The 15,894-nt window shown below is 41.3% G+C and overlaps 1 protein-coding gene across 5 annotated transcripts in view; it reads right to left on the bottom strand.

The window, feature by feature from the left end:
• Positions 1-7,909: 7,909 nt before the first annotated feature.
• LOC142844247 (DNA (cytosine-5)-methyltransferase 3B) overlaps positions 7,910-15,894 on the bottom strand; it is a 51,816-nt gene continuing 43,831 nt past the window's right edge. For 2 of the 5 annotated variants that reach the window (XM_075962574.1, XM_075962573.1), the window contains 4 exons: positions 15,801-15,886; positions 11,839-11,908; positions 11,103-11,221; positions 7,959-9,391 (listed from right to left, as the gene is read on the bottom strand). In XM_075962574.1, the coding sequence (XP_075818689.1) occupies positions 9,250-9,391; positions 11,103-11,221; positions 11,839-11,908; positions 15,801-15,886 (417 nt within the window). In that variant the 3' untranslated portion in view covers positions 7,959-9,249. Of the gene's footprint in view, positions 9,392-11,102; positions 11,909-15,800; positions 15,887-15,894 lie in introns of those variants that run through there. The other 3 variants (XR_012909727.1, XM_075962575.1, XM_075962576.1) reach the window with 3 other exon arrangements.

Raw genomic sequence — 15,894 nt, 5'->3', positions numbered from 1 at the left:
AGGTTGAGAACTATTGGTCTACAAATCATAGAACTAACTGTTCGATCAAGTTACCGATCATCATAGAAAAAGAGACTCAATGTTTTAAGTAAGTTTGCAATTTTGTTGGGTCACATGAAGAGCTACCGGTCTCTGTGGGTTGTAGGTTGCAGAGGCCTAAGTAGGAAAAGGTTCTAAAGTACCATTCTTTCATTTCTTGGGGCCCAAGGTAGTCACTCTAAACTTTGCCTAGAGAAAATTTGCTTCTAAGTAGCTGCTATCTGCCGCCAGTCTTCTTGCTTCTATCCGATCCAGACACTCACCAGAAAAAGGCTATCCTCAGAGAACCTTCTAGAAGCACCACTATAGCTGCCTGGGGGTGCTATAGGCTTCACTTCTGCCAGGGGGCGCTCTGTAGCACAACCCCGGATGGCATCCACAGACTTATTAAAGCAATTTGGTCAAGTGAGTCCCAACAGCATCCTTTATACTTGGCCATCACTCAAGCAAGCATGGGCATTGGACAAACAGGGCAAGGGGTCCTCTATTATCCTGCCAATGGCCCTGAGTTAATAAAGGCAGTGTCCGAGAGTTACTTAGACTTCAAAATCTGTGGGCAGCAGGATGGCTTAAGGATAAAGACATGGGCTGAAGAGATGGATCAGTGGTTAAGAGTACTGACTGTTCTTCCAGAGGTCCTGAGTTCAATTCCCACCAACCACATGGTGGCTCATAACAATCTGTGATGGTATCTGGTGCCCTCTTCTGAGGTGCAGACATACATGCAGGCAGAGCATTGTATACACAATAAATAAATAAATAAATCTTTTTTTATTGATATTTATTGAGCTCTACATTTTTCTCTGCTCCTGCTCCCTGACTCTCCCCTCCCCTCTTCAACCCTCCCCCAAGGTCCCCATGTTCCCAATTTACTTAGGAGATCTTGTCTTTTTATACTTTCTACTTCCCATGTAGATTAAATCTATGTAAGTCTCTCTTAGTGTCTGCATTGTTGTCTAAGTTCTCTGGGATTGGCTGCCCAGACCCAAAGAATCTATATTAATTACAACATTGCTTGGTCTATTAGCTCAGGCTCCTTATTAACTAACTATTACATCTTAAATTAACCCATTTCTATTAATCACTGTATCACAATTTGGTTGCAGTCTACCAATAAGTTTCCAGCATTGAAGGCATAAGTCGCAAACAATGCCACACCAGTTTGGAATTGTGATTAATAGGGTGATATTTATTTAAAGGGGAAAAAACTTACAGATAACCATCCCAGACAACAGCCCTCTGCGCAATCAGGAAGGAGTCTAGTCGCCGGAAATGGAGCAGGAAACGAAAAGGGGCAAGAAGGGAAGTAGCTGCTTTTTTAAAGGGAGAGAGACCACGCCCCAATGGGCTGGTATCTCGGTGGCTATAGGCTGGAGGAGCAGAAGGACCTCCCGCAACACGGCATCTGTCTCCTTCAGCAGCTACATGGCATCTCCTTGACTCAACCTACTCTCTCTGTATTGCTCTTCCAGCCAGGCTATAGTCTGTCCTGCCATAGGCCAAAGCAACTTTATTCATTAACCAATAACAGCAATACATACACAGAAAGATATCCTATATCACATTGGGGCATCCATCTTTAGTATAAAAACCTAAAATATTCAACAGACTTGTCTATGAAGCAGGATTTTTTTTTTTTTTTTTGGTTTTTCGAGACAGGGTTTCTCTGTGGCTTTGGAGCCTGTCCTGGAACTAACTCTTGTAGACTAGGCTGCTCTTGAACTCACAGAGATCCATCTGCCTCTGCCTCCCAAGTGCTGGGATTAAAGACGTGCGCCACCACAGCCTGGCTCTGAAGCAGGATTTTTGAAGGACTATCCCACCTTTTCTTGACAAAGTTTGGAAGTCACTCTCTTTTACATCCTGCTTGTCCAATCAGGACAGTATACTGTCAGCAGTTGAGAAAAGATCACTTTCTTGCCCAATGGCTTGCTTTTTGGCAAAGGAAAGTAAACTCCATGTGGAGTTTCTTCAATGCCCATCATCTTCTCTGAAGTAGGCTAGTGCTGCCAGGAGCAGAAATGTCTCATTGTCATAAAAAAAAGAACCCATTATTAAAACATCTATTAATATTCCATGTATCCCTGAAGTGTTTGAAGACGACCTTTCTATCTAAAATATAGCTCTGCTTGACCTTGAAAACACACATAATATGATCACAAATTCAATTGTAATAGGTGACTAATTACTAACCTGCATTTCTTTATTATCCTAAATAGCTGGTAATGATAATTTTTAAGGACTAGAAATTTGCATTACATTGTTAAATGAGCTTTATATGTACAATACCTTGAAAAAGATTAGAAATGTATGTACAGTATTTTTAATAAAATTAATATCAAATTTGTATCAATATAAAAAATCCAATCTAATGTAAAATATTTAAAACTAGTAGTTGCTTTTTAGAAGTAGATTCAATATCTACCTTTTTATTTTGTCATATCTACAGTCTCCCTTTTTTCTTTTCAGAACAAGAACCCTGAATCTAATGTCTTTAGTTTAGCTTTTTCCCTGAACATTACCAATAAAAACTTATAACCAATCCCCCTGAACAATGACAAATATCCATAACCCAATGAGAGATCAAAAGTCACCACCCTACCTCTTGGGTATGTGGCTGTCATGTTCTAAAATTTACTTCCTGCCATTTGGGGATGATGGCATCTTTAAGGGATCCTGAAAAGAAAAAAATTGAGTTGTCAAGTTCTGGAAGAGGTAGCTGTATCATTTGTTGTCCAGTCTCTGCATAAATGGGAAAGTACAGATTTTTTTCTCAAGTCCTGGCTAGAATAGTCTGTCAAGCTGGATCATCTCAGTTAGCCACTTCAAAATAATTCTGAGCAGTTTGTAGCCCAAAAGCCAGTCTTTATGTGGTGTTTTTCAGCTTAGTCATGTTATCATAGCCACGGAGGAATGGTCATTGTGGGGTCCATCCTCCTTTTAAAGACGTCAAAGGTCACTGTTAGGCATGTTTATGGTTCACTGCAGAAAAATGATAGAGATTCAAACCCAAAATCATCATCTACAGGAAGGTAGATGAGACCTTTAGTATTCTATAGGACCATTAATATCATGACAAAAACTTTAAAATACATACACTTTAATGTAGCCCAATTAATAGAATCCCAGAGACAGATATTGGGGTTCAGTCTGATTATCAGAAAAAGCAAAGAAGTCAACCACTAGAGAGCTCTTACCTCTATGAAATCTTCAGAGTGAAAGAGAGAAAGCAAGTTCCTTTCTCATCCCACCTTATTCCTCTCTAAGCTAGGATTAAAGGTGTGCACCACCACTTCCTGGCATCTATGACTGCCTGGCCTCTGTGGCTAACTATTGTGGTTTCTGGGCCACCACTGCCTGGCCTGAGTGATTGACTGGTGTCCTGTTTGGCATTCTGATCTTCAGGCAAACTTTATTTATTAAAATAAAAATGAAATATCACTAGATTTTAATCTTATAAATTTTGAGATAATATTTATGCCTTAAGAAAAGCTGCTAAAGAATCAAAATAAAAAACAAAGGATTGTGAAATTACTGACAATAGTCCTTAAATATTTGTTTTTCTTCTTTCCCTTAATAGGTGGTTATTCTGACACGAGACAGAGATTTGGGATTTTACTTTAATAAGCATGCTTGGGTTTAGAGAAAGAGAGAACCACACTGCAACTCCAAAGACAGCTTTAATTTTTATTTGGACTGGGACTATAAAAAGACCATTTGCATTATATGTCTGTAGAGAACAGTAGAAACATTTGGAAAGATTAGTGAAATTTATCCTGTTGTAAATCTGATATACCAATAAGCTTATTTACTCTTTTTCTTGGGACAATTTTTCTGGATGATTTGTCTTTTCTCTTCCCATCTCATTTGTTCGGTGGTCTTTGGATTCCTTAGTTGGATACACCTTTATTCTTCTGAAAAGGTAGAAACCCCAACCCTAATTTTGAAGAGGTTCTCTTTTGGCAAGTTACAGCTTATCAAGTAAAAAATATTTGTTCGTTTTATAGGTTAGTTCAGATTAAAATGGCCATGCTGCTTGATGAACTATCATCTCCTCAAATTAAGAGGTCTCTCTTGTACAAATTGAGTCTTTATCAATTTTAATGGTACCAATAGCTTTTCTTCTCCTGTGAAAACAAAAGCAAAACCCTTTCCCCCATGTAACACATGTCCTGATTTCCATTCTGAGGTCAACATATCTTTAAAGTATACTGGCTGATTCAATTCCGTAGTTTTTTCTATTATCCAATGTCTCTCCGCAGCTGTTGTTCCTTTTTCATTAGCATTTATAAAATTCAAAGTTAATAAAGCATTATGCAATTTATTTCTGGAGCTTTTATTACTCTTTTCTGTTTATTTAACATATCCTTTAGAGTTTGATATGATCTTTCTATAACTGCTTGTCCTGTAGGATTTTGTGGTATATGGGTAATATGGTTTAAATTATAATAAGCACAATCTGTTTCATTTTCTTAGAAACATGCTGGAGTATTGTCTTTATTTCTACAGGTATACCCATCATGGCCATAGCTTCTAGCAAATGTGTGATTACAAAATCAGCCTTTTCCAAACTCAAAGTAGTTGCCCATTGAAAACCTGAATAAGTATAAATAGTGTGGTATATATATTTTTAATTTTTTGATTCTGTAAAATAGGACATATTCATCTGCCAGATTTCATTCCTTTCAGTACACTTTGGGTTACTTCCTGAATGTAGTGGTGTTTGATTGTATGAAGAACAAGTAGGACATTATGCTATAATTTCTTTGACTTGTTGCCATGTAATGGAAAAGTCTATTTCTAAATCTTTGCTATTGACATGATGTTTTTATGAAATTCTGAGGCCTCCAGCACGTTTCCAATCAATAGTTGATACATTTCTTTATTGTCTTGTGCTAGAGGACCTGGCGGACCAATATGGGATGATTCCTATTCCCGAGTATTTCTTGCAACTGAATAAATTATAAAGTCAATTCTGTAACACCTGATATAAATTCAATGATTTCAATATGCAAAACAACTTTTTCTGCATATTGCAAATCAGTAACTATCTTAAGAGGTTCCCTAAAATCCATTAATACCACAAGAATAGCACATAATTCTGACTTTGGGGCAGAATCATAAGGGTTAGATCCACTTTACTTAAATTTTCTGATTTGTAACCTGTCTTTCCTGATTTGTTTGCATCAGTATGAAGTGTATGCGCTCCAAATATTGGTGTTTCCTGTACAATGTTAAGAAGAACCCATTAGTTCTCTTTATAAATTGGATTCTCTTGCATTTGGGATATTTGTTCTTTTTAATATTTATTTATTTATTATGTATACAATATTCTGTCAGTGTGTATACCTGCAGGCCAGAAGAGGGCACCAGACAACATTACAGATGGTTGTGAGCCACCATGTGGTTGCTGGGAATTCAACTCAGGACCTTTAGAAGAACAATGCTCTTAACCTCTGAGCCATCTCTCCAGCCCCAGGATTATTTGTTCTTAATCTCTCACAAACTATTACTACGAGTTCTTTTCCAGGGTTCACTTTCTGTCCACTATTTGTCAATTTCATCATTATTAAAAAGTACTATAATTTCTGCTGGGTATATTTCTGCTAGTTGATGAAGTCTCAATTTTCCTTTTAGAATCAACTCAGAGACCTTTCCACATGTTTTTAATTTTTAATTTAGTTTATGTGGTAAAAAGATCCATTCTAGGGTAATACCTTCCTTCTGTATTAAAATTCCTGAAGGGGAATACTTGGAGGGTAATAGGATCAGAATGTAGTTAAGATTCAGATTTGTGGGCTGGAGAGATGACTGAGAGGTTAAGAGCACTGGCTACTCTTCCAGAGGTCCTAAGTTCAGTTCCCAGCAACCACATGGTGGCTCACAACCTGTAATGAGATCTGGTGCCCTCTTCTTGTGTGTGCGCGCATATGTACATGCAGGCAGGACACTGTATACATAATAAATCTTTTAAAAAAACTTTTAATTTTTTTTAAATGCATCCACACTATCCACATGTGTAATTTGCAATTTCTCTTCAATCAAAGCCAATTCTCTCAGCTTCAGCTGATAATTTCCTGGGACTATTTAACTCTTTCTCACCCTCTGAGGTTTTGACCAAATTACTCAGTTCATCAGGACCTCTCCCAGTAGTGGATCTCAGATATGAAATGTCTCCTAGCAGTCTCTGAAAGTCATTAAGAGTCTGCAATCGATCTCTCCTAAATTTGCACCTTTTGGGGTCTAATTTTTGTAAATTTTTCTGTCTTTTTCTTTGAAAGGTAGAGTGAGGGATCAATCTTTTAAATCAATAACTGTAAGAGACCATCCTTTAGGTAGAGAAGGCAAAGGAATTCCAGACTGTAGAGAGCCCATTGGCTGAATCACCTTATTAACAGCTCTTAGATTTGTCACCATTCCCTCTTTTCCATATTTCTTTTTAACAAATACAGAATTCCAAGGGCTGCTTGATTCTTCAATACACTGAGCATCTAGCTGCTCCTATACCAGCTGTTCTAAGTCCTGAAGTTTCTCTGATGTTTAAAGCCATTGTTCAACCCATACAGGTTTGTCTGTCAACCATTTTAAAGGTAGGGCTATTGGTGCCTTTGACAGATGAGCAGCTGTTGTGTCCTCTTATTGTACAACCTTAATGGTTGGTGACTGGTTTTTCATAATACCTTATAATTTTCCCAGAAACATGTTAATTTGTGGCTTGTTTCTAAGACTGGGGGAATGTTATCTGAGTATTCCATTACTCTAACCAATCATATCCCAGATTCATTGCTATTTTAGCCACATATGGCTTTAATTTTCCTTTCTGTCCTTCTGGCTCTATACATTCAACCCATCTTGTGCTGTTTTAACTGAAATGAGGTTCCATCAACGTCCTGAAGAGGTCAATTAGATGCCAAGATTCTAGTACTATTGTTACATCTGCATCTGTGTCTACCAGACTTTCAATGACAGTGTCATTTATTCTTATTTTTAAATTTTGGTCTTCATTCATAAAATTGCCAAAATGCTTTTTTTTCCTGAATTTTTTGTTCTCTTCTATAGCTGTTAACCAGAGCAGTATGGTCTTATAATAAACTTTAGGCTCTTTAATTGCTCTGGAAAGGAGTTACGTCCACGACTACAGAAAAGGACTAAACCGGATTTTGTGTGAGGTCCTGTGGAGGCCCCTCAAGGTTTCCCAATGCAAAGGGTTACCTTGAATGTCCCTTTCTGATCTACATTCATTAGTCCAATGATTGTCCTTGTCACACATTCAGCATAATCCAGAGGGAGGTGCATTCCATTTGAATTATAGTTAAAAAATGTTGTTTCTTGGAATGCCCTGTTTATAATCCCTTTATGGTAATCTTGCTTGTCACAACTGAAACACTTGGCATTTTGATTTTTCTTCAGACCTCTGGAAATCACCTCTACTATCCAAGGATCATGATGGTCATGAGATGCAATATTGATTGTATCTCAGATCCATTCCTCCAAAGTGCTGATCTTGCCTTTAAAGGCCTAATTAACCTTTTGCATAGAGAATTAGCATTTTCAAAAGCAGAGTCTAGCTTTTGAATCTGGTATCATTCTCTTTGCTGTTGTTGTCAATCTTTGTAAGAAATTTGTGAAGATTTCTTTCAGTCCCTGGAGGACTTTAGTAAAAATCTCAATTTTATTTCCTACTTTTTCAATTCTGTCCCAAGGTCATGTACGATCTAGTAAGTTAAGGTCCCACTCACAACGTAGCCCAGGCTGGCCTAGAATTGATGCACCTTGCCTGGCAACAGGAATAAAGACTAGGATAGTAAAACCTGCCCAGACATCACCATGCCGTTACCACACAGAAGCAGATGAAGACACATACAAGATTAGAGAAATACAATTTTAATCAAACAGAAAGGTAAACTTTAGGCATCGGTTATCTTTCTGCCTAAAACAGTGGAGAAAAACTGTTGAAACAAGGCTGTTTCCCAACACTCGTGACAACGCTCCAGTTTCCAAAAAAACCTTAATGAAAATGTTAAACATGAAAATAGAAGTCTGAGAGATGTAAAAAAGTGTATATAAAAAGCCCAAATGTGTCAAGGTTGTCCTTTTTCTACAAAATAGCACCAGTAAATAGAGTAAAAGGTGTTAAAAGCATTGCGAGAGCATTTCTGAAATGCAGCTTCTCATCTCCAGGGATGCCCTAAAAGAATCCCCTTAAAAATACAATGTATCATGGGGTAAAAAGGTTTTAAAAATCTCCAGAAGATCAAAGTTTCTCATTGTAGTTTCCCCATCATCTCTTAGATAAGGGAAACAATGTGCTTCTGGCCCTAGCTTCTCAATAAGTATTAGAGGATCATACTTATTTGGGGACCTGAGCTGGTTGGGGAGAGGGCTCATCATTTGAGAGAGAGGGAGTGGGAAATAGTTTAGCTAAGCTCCCTCCTTCATGTCCCTCACACATGGAAGAGGGGCCACCCCGCTTCCTGAGCTCAAAACATTCTATTCCAGTCTTGAGGATTAGCTACACGAACCCCTGCCCAGGGAATCTTGGGGGAATTAGCCCTGAATGTGATGATGACATCATCCCTGCTGACATCATCATCATATTGGGAAATGCTACAAGGCCAACAGGACTCCAGCCCTTGTACCAAAGCAAGGGGAAGGTGCCATTAAGACTTAAGTCATAAACATCACCTTTTTCATCTTCTATCCCTAGGGAAAATTAAAAAACACAAAACAAAAAATCCTGGCCTCTTGACCTTGTTCATCTGAGCCCGCATTGATACTAGCGTCCTCTAGCAAATGGGAGCACAGGTGATTTAAAAACAAAATCTGAAATGATTTTGCAGCATTAACCTGAGTACTGGGAGAGCTATCATTTTGGTATCTTAGCATCACTTCTGACTGATTAACCCAGCAGGGAAAAAAGCCATCTTGCTACCTATTTCAAGTTTTAAAGTTTCAGGATAAGAAAACATGAGCACCATGTTGGGCTGCTCTAAGCAGCCAGGTCTGAGCTGTGCACGTGGAGAGAGCACCTTGGGCTCCCCTGCAAGGGCCAGGAGGCTCTGCTCCCACAGAGCAGGAGAAAGCTGAGGTACACAGTGAGGTGAGGCCCCAAACAGGTGAGCTGAGAAAGGGGAGAGGTAAGGTGACTTCAGGGAGGGGGTGATTCTGGGGACCTGGCTCAGACCAAGAGCGCCACAGTCCTGGGTAGAACTATTCACATGCAAAGTAGTCCTTCAAGGGGGCAAAGAGGTGTCTGATGACTGGCACACTCCAGGACCTTCCCAGCAGCTTCTGGCGGGCACCACGGCCCATGTTGGACACGTCTGTGTAGTGTGCAGGAAAGCCGAAGATCCTGGGAGAGAACAGAGTGAGAAGTCACCAGGTTAGAAGGACCCAGGTCCCTAGTACACCAAGAACAACTGTGTTCTGGAAGTCAGGCCTAGGAAAGCTACCAGCCTCGCTCAGGACTTTTAGACACAAAGGAACCTTCTAGACTACCAGTTCCACTATTAGCTAAGAACACTTACTCACAGCTGATAGTGACAGGAAATCAGTGCTGTGCATCTTCACTGGGACTGAGCCCCTGTTCCTCACAGGCCATGGTATGAATTAACCCTTGCTAATCTGCAGATATGTGGTCTAGGACACTGTAGCTTTAGAGCCTGTCCTAGAACTAGCTCTTATAGACAGCTGCCTCAAACACACAAAATCCACTTTTCTCTGCCCCCCGAGTGCTGGGATTAAATGTCTGCACCATCACTGCCCAGCTCTAGGACCATTCTTAAATGCATAGTGTGAACTGGTCTATGCATGATCACCAGTCAGTCAGAAGACATATATTTGGCTCAAAATATAATGAGAAGTCAAGCAATTTGTTTTCAGGGGGAAAAAAGACAAGATTTTCAATGGCAAACAGAGGGTTCACAGATACCAAGTATTTCATAATCGCCAGCACATGTACATATACAGCTCTCTCACTCGCTCTCGCTCTCTCACACAATCACTCTCTCTCTATCCGCTCCCTCAAAATATTAGAGAAAAATAAATTCAGAGCTTGCCCAAGGTACTTCATCAACAGAGTTAAAGAGGACAAAAAGACTGAATCTCAGTATCGCAGGCTTACTCTAAAGTTAGCTGTAGGAATTCAACACCTCCAGCCCCGGCCTTGCTATTCCTGGCATCGACACAGTACCAATCACACCTCAACGATCACATTAAACTGAAACTCTCAAATTCCAGTACAAGCCACAGCATGGACACAATTACAGTGTCCCAGCCTTGGCCCAGGGACCTTTACAGAAGAGGACGCTGAGATTGCTAAGGTTGGTAATATCCTGAGATTGTTTCTGGACAGAAGAGAGCGGATGCACACATCAACTCCCAGTATTGTGATGGCAAGTACCAGGCCTGAAGCAGATCCCAAAGAGTGGGGGAAGGTAGGAATCCCAGTACTAGATAAAGCCCGAGTGATTACACATCAGGGAAGAACCCACTCACAAAGACAGCTGGGCAGCACTTGATGAGTAAATGGGGAATAGCAACATCAAAACTGGGTGAGTGGGATTGGAGTGGAGAGGGTTGCAATGTAGTTGAAAGGGTTATGTTCAAATCTGAAAAAGAATTAATTGTAAAAGAAAATATTACTTGGGTCATGGTGGCTGACATTTATAAGCCAGGCATTCAGGAGAGGCGATAGCGAGTTCGTTCTCAGCCAGGAGACCAGAAAAGAAATAAATATGGAATGAAATATGGAGCATTAACATCTTCATGAAATAGTTGATACTTATATCTGGAAGAGAGGGAAGGTAGTGGGGCACTGCCTTTAATCCGAACACTTGGGAGGCAGAGGCAGGCGGGTCTGACAACAAAGGTAACAGATCACAGAAACTGGAGAGAGAAGGGCCCAGGAGGAGAATTCTGGGGATAAACAGGCGTTTCCTCAGCCTTCTCATTTAAAGGAAAATTTGGGACAGGAAAATATCAGAGCAATGCAGATAGGTGTCCACCATCCTGTCTCTCACCCCATTTCCCCCTTTCCTGTCTTTGTTCCAGATGCAGCTCACCTTTCGAGCTCAGTACACCACAAAACATCGTCCTGGCCATTCATCACTACAGGGAAAAGCTGGTTTTTCCCCTGTCTGATGGAGTTCGACTTGGTGGTTATTGTCTGTACTTTCTTTAACTGGAGAACAAAACAATATCGCGGGGTGAGCACAGAAGGCTTCCAAGTGGGGTCAGGCTCAGAAGCACGAGAGGCATGAAGGCATGAGTCTGGAGAGTGGGCAGGGACAGGCAGACACAGGGAGAGGACAGAGACTTGGGGAGATTCTTTGTGCTTCCACAGATGCTACATGAATTTTAGTGACCATGAAGGATCACATGGGGGCCAAGACACCGGTCATTGGTCGATGAGGTCATTAAGAGCAGAAATCATCCAGACTCAGAATGGCCACCAGCGCTTGAGCATCAGGCCTTTGCTTTTCACAGACACGGAGGAGAAGGCTCTGAGGCCTCACTGTGCATCTGTGACTTCACAGCACAGCCTTTGGCAACAGCATCCGCCACTGTCCTTACTGCAAAGAGCACCTGCAGCACAGCCTCCCTGCCTCCAGCATCACCGCCGCAGAGCGCGGCTGGGTCTTCCTGCTGGGGTTGTTACTCTGAACTTGAAGAAGAGAGAGAAGTCTGTGGGGAAAGAGACCCATCACCAGGGGTCTGTGAGGGAATGAGCAGGAGCCATGTGCAGAGAGCCCAGGTCAGTTTTCCAGAAGGTGCGGCACAGCCCGTTCAGCATCTTACCTTTGCGGTCCTACTGAACTCCAGGCAGTCCTGCAGCTCGAGCTTATCATTCTTGGAAGCTATCACGGGCCTGGGAACAGCCAAAACCCGTTATTCTCCAGCATCTGCCCTGTGCGTCTACACTAGAGACCTCACAAGTCAGGTGAAGAGAGAATGTAGCTTTTTAAATAAAATTCAATTTTTTAAAAAATGTGTAGCAATGTCTGCATGGGTTTACTGGACCAACCCATGCAGCCAGGGTTCATGGAAGTGAAAAGAACTGGGGTTAGAGAGTTCTGAGCTGTCATTTCTGCACTGGCAATGGAACCAAGAGCAACTCCAGAATCTGCTTCCTCAGTGCACTTAGGTAATATCCATGTCACAAAACTTGGATGAAAACCATACTAGTGAGAGCACAAGGCTGTGCCTAAGTGCCTTAAGACCGTGTCCAGTACCCACACACAGTATAGTGTTGTTACTGATTCAAAGAAACCTGTCCACATCTATACATAGAAGCTATGAACTACAGCAGCCTCATTAAAGGACCCAAATCGAGACTTCACAATGGAAGCAGTTTAGTTAAAGAAATCATATCCAGCCCTGACAGCCTTCTAGCTGACCAATGACAATTCCCATTTTCTTTCTTTTATTTTTTAAACATTTATTTATTTATTTATTTATTTATTTATTTATTTATTTATTTATTTATTTATTATGCATAACAACATTCTGTCTGTGTGTATGCCTGCAGGCCAGAAGAGGGCACCAGATCCCACTACAGATGGTTGTGAGCCACCATGTGGTTGCTGGGAATTGAACTCAGGACCTTTGGAAGAACAGATAATGCTCTTAACCCTGAGCCATCTCTCCAGCCCTCCCATTTCTTTTAAGGTCTTCATGGGCCTAACCCTGAAACCAAGGGAAAAGGATCAGAGCAAGCCTAGATCTGTGTAGATTCAAAGATCCACACAAACCTTCAACATAGGTAGGAGCATCGTCAAGTCTAAGCCCAGGAACCAAGACCAACGTAGAGCTTTCAGGCGTTCCATAGCACATGCATGCTCACACAGGCACATACAAGTATAAAAGTACAAAGTATAATAAAAAAATAAGAATTTGTACAAATAAATGTCTTTGACTGATGGATGATGATAAGCCTGCAGATATCAGCTAGTGCATTCTGTCTCTGCCTAGACCTCAACTGCTTCATCTGTCAAACTAGACTCTTCCTCTCATTGCCCACATGCTGACTACACCTAACAACTCCTTTGACTCCAGTGTTTGACAGCCTCTTGGATTGCGACTAATTCACCACTTCATTCGTGTCTTTTTGCCTTATTCTTTTTTTTTTTTTTTGATTTTTCGAGACAGGGTTTCTCTGTAGCTTTTGGTTCCTGTCCTGGAACTAGCTCTGTAGACCAGGCTGGCCTCGAACTCACAGAGATCCGCCTGCCTCTGCCTCCTGAGTGCTGGGATTAAAGGCGTGCGCCACCACCGCCCGGCTTGCCTTATTCTTTTTTCATGCCACCAGACAAATGCATATCATTTTAGCAACTTCCCATGACTTCCAATGCTGACGTAAGTCCGTCGCACTGTTTTAAAACAGAATTACTTACACATATACCTGCAGTTTCTTTCTTAGGTGATCGTGACCTAAGCACATTGATCTTGAAGCTTATCTTGGGAAACCCATTGATCCACAATGCAGAGGCCATCTGAACATGACTGCATTCCCTCTGCTCTGTGAAGGAGCCCTCGTCCCCACCCACATTGGCAAAGCTGCATTCACAGTCTTGAACGTACCTACTGCCCTCCTTGTTATCTTGTCTACTCTACAAGAGGCATCAAGAGTCTACCATTGAACGAGCAACACAGCAGCAGTGAAAGGGCTTGATGGCTGGGTAAAATAGCATAGGCTATCCCAAGAATGAACATGGTATGGTACCCACGAATTCAGCAAGCTCCAGTGATTAAGTGACCAATAATACCTCCTACAAACAAAACTGGTCTGCCTTACTACAGGCTCCTCCCACCTCTAGCCACACTTTGTCAGCAGATCCCTATGAAAGTGTGTCAGACCTTATGGCGAGTAAAAGATGATTAATACCGTCTCATTGTGCATCTTCATTAGCAAGGTCTTGAAAGCAAACGCAGATGAGCTAAGAAGACCTCTACAAAGTGAATTGCTTGTGTATAAACTACCTTGACTAAAAAACTTGATTCATAATAAAAGTATAGGAAATCTATACTGAGAAATCTAAAGAGGTAGATTGAGCTATCCATAAAAAAAAATTTATGTTTGTTTATTTATTGTGTGTGAATGTATGACATGCATACTGGGCACCCTCGGAAGACAAGAGGACATCAGACTGCATGGAAAAGAACACTAAGACCAATTAACACAGGGAAGTGGACACCATCTTGTGGAGAAATATATATTTGATAGAGGGCTATTATCTAGACTATATAAGAACTACAAAATGGGGAACAGAGATAGTAAACCAAGTCCTCAAAATATGACATATAATTGCCTAAAAAATTCAACATGCCTAGCCAATATGAAAGTATTATAGCTGGGAGATGGTGACACACGGCTTTAATCCCAGAACTTGGGAGGCAGAGGCAGGCGGTCTCTGAGGCCAGCCTGGTCTACAGCACTAGTTCCAGGACAGGCAAGGCTACAAAGAAACCGTGTCTCCAAAAAGAAAAAAGAGAGAGAGGGGCAAGGAGAAAGAGATAGGGAGGGAGAAGTAAACTGAGGGAAGAAAAACTGACAGAATAAGTGAAAAAAGACTAAAAAAAAAGAAAAGAAAAGAAAAAACATGCAAATTATAACTGAGATTTTTTTTTTATCTCATACCAGTCATGATTGTTCTTGGTGGCAAGGATAAGGGCAAAGGGAAACCCTTATTCATTGCTAGAGGGCACGTAAATTGGCTCAGGCACTATGCTCAGTATGGCAGCTCCGCAGGAAGCTGGCAATAGATCTGCCAAGATATACCATAGTACTCTTGATGGTATGGTGAGGACTCCCCACACCTCCTACTTCTCAGCCATTCTTTGTTCATAATGGACGGCAGTTAGAAACCACCTAGATGCCTCTCAATTCATGGATAGTGAAACTGTTGTTCATTTACACAATGGAATGGTTAATCTGTTAAGAAAAACAAAATAATGAACTTTGAAGATGGATGGAACCAGGAAAAAATAATAACCAAGAACAAAAGGTCAAATATTGTGTATTTTCCCTTAGATGTGCATGGTAGCTTTTAAGCCTTCAATCTGTGGTACATCCAGATACACAGTAAAGACATGGAAGAATCCAGAGAAACAGGAAGTAGAATATAGAGAGAAATAAAGGGCAAACTATAATAGGTGGATTAGGGAGTATAAGGAAGCACACAGATTACACTTTTCTGAATGGTTTGCATGTGTTACATGCAGTTCCGGAGCCCTAGGATGACAGGAGGGTCTGAGACCATTTGTGTTACAGATGGCTGTATAGCACCATGACTCTAGGAAACAAACGGCCAGTAAGCTCAAGCTGAGCTTAAAGGCTGAGCTGTCATTTCTCCAGCCACCATGCTACAATTAACACCTCAGCTCTGTCCCCAGGACCCACTTCACCTCAGGAGACTTTGACATTCAATATTGCCCTGGTGGCCTTTGCACAGCAGAAAGAACAGGGAGGCTTCACAGTTCTCAGACATCATGGGGTCCTTGAGAAACATCCCCCCTGTAGCTAGAGCAAGGCAGTTGCCCAAGAAGTCCTGCTCCAGTCATCCAGAGGATCCGAAAGCCAGGCCTTTCTAGACAGTGCTTTAACATTCCTAAAGACAGCTTCTTATATTGAGGTGAAATTAATTCATTGCTGTTTCCTAACAGTAATATTGCTACTGCAATATCGCCCGCAGGTTGAGAAGCACTGTGGCAGTGGCAGTCAGACTTCGCCGTCTGTTACCTGTCCCGCTCAGGGTTCTTACCTGTTCATCCCGGGCAGGTTGCCCCAGAAGTATCGGGCCCTGTGAGCAGCAGAAACCTTGATGGCATCGATCATCACTGGGTTACACTGCAGGA

This window comes from Microtus pennsylvanicus, chromosome 2 (assembly GCF_037038515.1).
Source record: "Microtus pennsylvanicus isolate mMicPen1 chromosome 2, mMicPen1.hap1, whole genome shotgun sequence".
Classification (NCBI taxonomy): domain Eukaryota; kingdom Metazoa; phylum Chordata; class Mammalia; order Rodentia; family Cricetidae; genus Microtus; species Microtus pennsylvanicus.
This window is presented reverse-complemented; position numbering and strand designations above follow the sequence as displayed.